Raw genomic sequence first — 6,193 nt, forward strand, 5'->3', positions numbered from 1 at the left:
ATTTGTAATACAAAAGAATCATAATTATAACAATTTATGTAACACACCAAAATTATAATTTTGTTAGTTTACCAAAAAGGATGGGTGAGTGCCAATATGGGAGGAAAGAAGCAAAATGGCTTGTATTTATGCATTTCATGCTAGGGATCAAAAGCAATTTTGGAGGAGTCAATATCAATTCCGTTATTATTATTTGAAATGAAGGTAATATAAGATATAATGAAATGAAAATGTGTAAAAATGGCGTTATAGTAACTAACAGGTCTGCGGATTTAACTTTGAAATGCATCTTGGGGGAAAGTAAGCAGTTATACTTCTTCAGCAACAAAATGATACTTTAATCTAAGTATTTTATCTAAATAAATTCTATAGCCCTGACAGGCACATCAACCAATTTTATTAACATATACATGACCAGATAACTAGTTTTCTTATAAGCACTTGCTAGTAACAATTAGAAAACAAGCGCTTGTAAGTAGCGAAAGATACAAGAAACCTTTCCAATTTCATTCTTGTTCACCCTCAGCAGCAGCATAAAGAGCTTTGATTTCCTCAACATCATCATAGCTACCAAGGAATATGGGAGATCGCTCATGCAACTTCGTTGGAACTAAATCAAGTGCCTGATAACAGAGAAGATTTATCAATTTGATTCACAAATGATGCTTTTGAAACTATACCAGCATGTATGGGTGATTCCAATTTCAAGTGGAAAGAAAAATAAGAGAAAAATTGTCAGTGTCAGTTAAAAGAAATGTAAATTACCCGTTCCTTGCCCGTGAAAGACTGTCCTCCTGCCTGTTCCATCAAGAATGACATTGGGAAGACTTCATACAGGACACTACACAAAACAGTTCAATTCAGCCAACAATTAATTTTCAAAGTTTTGTCAATCTTGGATATGCTCTTCAGGCCTAAAGTGAATGCAGAGGTTGAACATGACATACCGAAGTTTTCCATTTGGACTTTTTTTGTCAGCAGGGTACAAAAAGATGCCTCCATAAAGCAACGTACGATGAACATCAGCTACCATGCTGTTCATGTATACAGATGTCATAATTTGGAAGAAAAAAAAAAAGTTAAACTTGGTCATTCTGTGGCCACATTCAAGTGCAGTAGACAGTAGTTCATGAGAATAATGAGGAGCAAGGTTAAACTCATTAAAACAGCCAAAACATAATGTGTAGATCTAAGCATAAATGACTGTTGATCCATTACATTCTTCACTTTCAGAACACCCGAGTTATCAATGTTTTTATTTGTTTTCATTTTTATGAACAAACGAACTGAATTATCAGTTTAACAATTGCATCTGTGGATTATATCACATATCTATTTATCTCCTATTTTATCAGTCATCCTTTATTCTCTGGCAAATTTTAATTCAGCAATTGCATCCTTTATGTATGCTCCAGTAAATTTCAACCAGAGAATAAGTCCACCGTTCAGAGTAAATTAATATGATTCAGATTCAAGAAGCTGAAACCAGAAAATGAAAATCAACTGCTAGAAAATTGATTATTTTGGCCAAATTATGGCAATGAGTGTTAATTAAAAATAACGGTTAATACTTAGAAACTCAACTCTACACTTAGTTGATTGATACTTGATAATATACATGCTTCATTATAGAGCTTACCATTACCAAGGAGAGTCTTCAGGTGACTTCTTTTTATTTATTTACTATATTTTTTTTAAATGTAACTCTTTGCACCTGTTTTTAAATGTAACTTTTTGCTCCTGTTTTTAAACGTAACTCAATGGTCTGGCCACTATTTCAAATAGTTGTTTGCATTACCTGTTAGAGAATAAAAAGTTAAAATAAAAGAAGTTTCAGGATGCAATTAACCAACTCAACCTCCAGGATGAAAAAAACAAGGATAGTGAGTAAATTAGATTGCTTCAAGGGTTGAGAATCTAATGATACCTTCCAATATATCTTAGAGACTTTGGTGATGAACCATCTTCAGGAAACTTGCATTTTTCAACGTAACTGAGAAGAAGTGAAAAATGAATTACAAGATTGACAAATATGCACTAGTGCCTGAAAACATTATAAGATCACTGAATTCAAACATACGTAGCAGTAGGACGATCCCAGTTTTTGGCATTTCCTTCATTCACTGAATAAATTTTACCTTTCTTTGGGATCTGCACAGAGAATCATACATCAAATGATTACCATATACCTCAAGTAACCCACTGATGGCGTGGATATACGTGTGTTTATACTCTATAGTCTATATGAATTAATACACTAACTTTCTCTGCCTTAAATTAGGTAAATATCAATACAGCTCAAGCACTTAAATAAAACTGGTGTGATGATAAAAAAACCATGGATAACTAATTAAGGATACTTTGTGGAACATTATTCCGATTTCTGAAGGTTTAATAGGAAACTCTTTTCAGGGAAAATAAAACAGAAGGAGAAGAAGAAACGTGTGTCCTACATAGCTATTATTGAAGAACAAATAGGTCATACCCATATTTTTTTTATAGTTTTTTTATCATGTCAATCATCTAAATAGTTAATATTGTCCAACATTTGATTGTAAGAAATTACAGTGATTGAGCTGTCATCTTTACTAGGAATAAAATAAGTTGAGCAAGTTTGTATGTCTAGTAAAGCCTCAGCCATCTAATTTCGGTAACTTGCAAGTTGCATCAGGTTCAGTTCAAACAAACAGAAAAACAAGGAGGTGCTGAGTTTCATAAGATCTGAGCAGCCAGACAAGCATTTCCAGAGAGAAGAATAATTTATAATAGTAACCCACAAGTGAGAAGAGCAATACCTTAATGTTAGGGTGAGTTAGGATGAACTCACCAAGAGATGGGTCAAGGGTGAAACCATTAACACCTGCTCCAGTGCTTAACACAAGCTGCAAATCCATTACATACCAAATTGTAATCCAGTAATTAAGCATTGTAAGTTTAAAATGAAGTCAACAGTCCTTGGATATACCAGGAAAAAATGTTATTTTCTTCCCCCCAAAAAATGAAAACAAAAACTCATACCATTATACCAGTAAAATGAAGAAAAAACAGAAAACAGGTACACCCAACAAATACTGGCATCTAAATTCTGAGCATTAAAAAGTTATATAGTTTTCTCATACCGTGCAAGAGCTTCCATACATACAGTAACCAGCTGCCACCATGTTCTTCCCAGGAAGCAGGACATCTTCTATGGTTGGTTCATGGACATCTTTCAACGCATAAACCCCAAAAATCTACAACATATTCAATTGGGGAGCACACAGAATATCCAGTTAGTCTGGAATATTAATCCTTCTATAGTTCTATACATAACTCAGGCAGCAGAGAATTGAAAGCATAATAATATAATTAGTATTATTGTTGTTGTTTGTGTTGTTGTGGTGGTGATGGTGGACAAAACTTATATGAAGTTCTTTAGATGATTTTGGTAGTATTTTTAAATCAGAATTAAAGTTTCACTTTAGTCATTCGTGTACTTACATTAATCAAAATATAAATTAGTTGAGATTCTAATTTTAATTGGAGAACATCAATGAAAACATTTAAGAGATTGCATCCAAGCTTTGTTCTAATAATTATAATTGCAAGAACAATGAATGAGGGATCATACTGTGCCAATGGAAACCCCACAATCAATGTTGGACGAGCCATCCAATGGGTCAAAGCAAACACAGTACCTGCCCAGTAATTAAAAAACCAAAAAAATCCACACAAACTAATCAGAATCAACAAATCAGAGCATAACATTTTCTTTAAGATTTCAAAATGCAGAATGCAGCTACTGTCACATGAGGATTGTAAATTGCATAAGTCACAATTGCCTAACATGTGACAGTTTTGCCACTGTAATTTAAAACCTCGTACACAGAACACAAATTAAATTAAGAGTACTAGGCAGCAGAGAGAATGAACAACTTTCCGCGCTTAGAAGGCTCCACAATTATCGCTTCTTCGTCTTCTTCAGAAACCAAGATGCACTGTTAAAAAACACCACCACCATCATCACCAAAAGCCTCAGCTCATCAAAATGTATCTTAGGTCCATCAATTTGCAATCAAAATTAATTTTATTCCCTATACTTTAAAAACAATGAATTCCATCTTCATATATTTCATAGATGGTAAATTTTGTCTCTCATTAGTATCCGAAGTTCTATAAAGAGGGATAAAATTCAACAATTATAAAAAAATATAAGGACTAAAATCATTATTCTTAAAGTATAAGAAATAAAACCAATTTTAGTCAAAACTAAAACACATTTTATTCAAAATAAAAATAAAATCACATGTATCACTCACTGTTCGGCCACTGCTTATGAGAGCCTTGATGAAAACCTCATTGGAAAGAACATCAAGTTTCTTCTGTTCTTCACCCTTAATCCAAACACAAATGGAACGAAAATAATAAAAACAAACAATTAACTAAATAAACAAAATTCACATACACAACATTTTAAATTGTGATCCGTGTCTTGATACTGCGAGAAATTACAGACAAATACGGCCGAAACAGCTACGATTGCAGTAATATATCTTGCACGCCGTTTTCTAAAACCTTGTTACACCAAATAAAAACTAAAAAAAAAAATGATAAATTGATAATATATATTAATTTATGAAGCACTTAATTACCTGAACATTGGTTTCTCCAGCGAGTCCAATAAGTTTAGCAAGACCAGCCTGCACAGGTCATAACACATAACTGTAATCAATATTTCATTCTAAGTCAGCATGAATCATTTTTTTCTTCTTCTTCTTATATTTAAGACCAGAATAATATATTTGAATAGAGTGAAATAAGTACATGATAACGAGATATAAGATTAGTCTAATGACGAAAAGAGAAGAAAAGAAAAAGGATTAATAATACTAACAATTAATATTTGTCGATAAAAAACACACAAAGTAGGGATAGCGTACCTTGCTGACAGCGGAACAAACGAACTTGCAACCGAGAACAATGTGACTGAGCAAGATGGTGAAATCGCCGCGTGACTCGGGGTGCTTGGATTGCTCGTTCAGCACGAACCGCGTTATGGTCATCAAGTCCGTGCGATGTGCATCAGCGCTGTGGTCCATTTCTTCAAGGCTCAATCAAACAATCACCTGAACGGAACAAAACAAGTAACAAACTAACAATCCACACCCAAATTAACAAGTACCCATATGAAATATGTGGGTGTATGTTATATTAATCAACAATAATAAAGAAGAAGAAGAAAGTATAATAAATGATGGAGTGGGGAGGGACCAGTGGATGGGGGTGCTGAGTTCGAGGTTTAGGGAGAAGGAGAAAGAGATGGGGCTATCTGTTGGCAGTTCTGACACGTGGCGTGCCAAGACTCAAAGAACATCTTAGTGGCTGTTGCGGCGGATAACGATTTTCGTACTTAGTTGTCTCGTTCCACGCTGTTGTGTTGTGTTGTGTGTGCATTACATTTTGATATCGGTTCTCCAGCCTAAGTTGACGGTTTAAGCCTTCAAGGATTGCCAGATTCTTTGGATAATACCAAAAAGATAAATCATAGCAAGTGTGTTCTAAGAATATTATTGTAGTTAAGAAAAAGTTAAAATAAGAATATTTTTTTTTATTAAAAGTTGAAAAATGTTTATACTCCGGATTTATTTTTTTTATTTTTTCTTATGATTTATTCAACAAATAGTTTTTATTTTAGTTCTTTAACTTTATTGATATTCTCATAGTACTAATTAGTAATACCCTACTAATAAATAACAAATAATAATAAAATATAGGACTATCAATTTAACATGTGCAAGGAGTACGTAAAAATGGTTAAATTGTAATTTTAGTTTATTTAGTTTTCTAAATTGACTATTTTTAGTTTTTTTTTTTTTATTTTTAATTGGAATATTTGGTTTCACTTATTTTATTAATTTATAATTTTAGTTCATCATTATTAATTACTAATTGTGATAAATAAAGTTATTAATTTAATTATAAATTAAATTTTTTAATATTTAATAATTTTTAATTCATTTATAATTAATTTTGATAAAAAAAATATAGTTTATAATTAGCCTATCAGAAAGAGGATTAAACACTACTAGTGTAAAAAAATTTAAACCATCATCCCGATGATTTGTATTGTTGACTTTTATAATAATTATTTTAAAAATTATATTAGTCAAGAATTATTATTAGATGATAGTATAAAAATTGTTAGTATATAATC

At 32.1% G+C, this 6,193-nt stretch overlaps 1 protein-coding gene across 2 annotated transcripts; it reads right to left on the reverse strand.

Annotated features, from left to right (window-relative positions):
• Window positions 1–265: 265 nt before the first annotated feature.
• On the reverse strand, window positions 266–5,425 carry LOC114391176 (fructose-1,6-bisphosphatase, cytosolic). 2 transcript variants are annotated; one of them, XM_028352193.1, is made up of 13 exons: window positions 5,251–5,425; window positions 4,920–5,105; window positions 4,632–4,679; window positions 4,299–4,373; window positions 3,916–3,977; window positions 3,611–3,677; window positions 3,120–3,233; window positions 2,796–2,882; window positions 2,081–2,151; window positions 1,928–1,993; window positions 948–1,034; window positions 766–841; window positions 266–623 (listed from the first exon to the last, which is right to left on the reverse strand). In XM_028352193.1, the coding sequence occupies exons 2-13, from the start codon at window positions 5,076–5,078 to the stop codon at window positions 507–509; spliced, it is 1,029 nt and encodes a 342-aa protein (XP_028207994.1). In that variant the 5' UTR covers window positions 5,079–5,105; window positions 5,251–5,425; the 3' UTR covers window positions 266–506. The 2 variants fall into 2 exon arrangements, with proteins under 2 accessions (XP_028207994.1, XP_028207993.1); XM_028352192.1 differs by lacking the exon at window positions 5,251–5,425 and having other exon boundaries at window positions 4,920–5,244.
• Between the last annotated feature and the right edge of the window lie 768 nt (window positions 5,426–6,193).

Source organism: Glycine soja, chromosome 16 (genome assembly GCF_004193775.1).
Source record: "Glycine soja cultivar W05 chromosome 16, ASM419377v2, whole genome shotgun sequence".
In the NCBI taxonomy this organism is placed as follows: domain Eukaryota; kingdom Viridiplantae; phylum Streptophyta; class Magnoliopsida; order Fabales; family Fabaceae; genus Glycine; species Glycine soja.

What these genes read in the sequence shown, in the direction of transcription:
- LOC114391176 (XM_028352193.1), bottom strand. Translation starts at nt 5,078, where the DNA reads ATGGACCACAGCGCTGATGCACATCGCACGGACTTGATGACCATAACG. An exon ending in TGTATGGAAGCTCTTGCACG is followed by an intron (nt 2,883 to 3,119) that starts GTATGAGAAAAC and finishes ATGGATTTGCAG; the next exon opens with CTTGTGTTAAGCACTGGAGC. An exon ending in CTTTCACGGGCAAGGAACGG is followed by an intron (nt 624 to 765) that starts GTAATTTACATT and finishes CTCTGTTATCAG; the next exon opens with GCACTTGATTTAGTTCCAAC.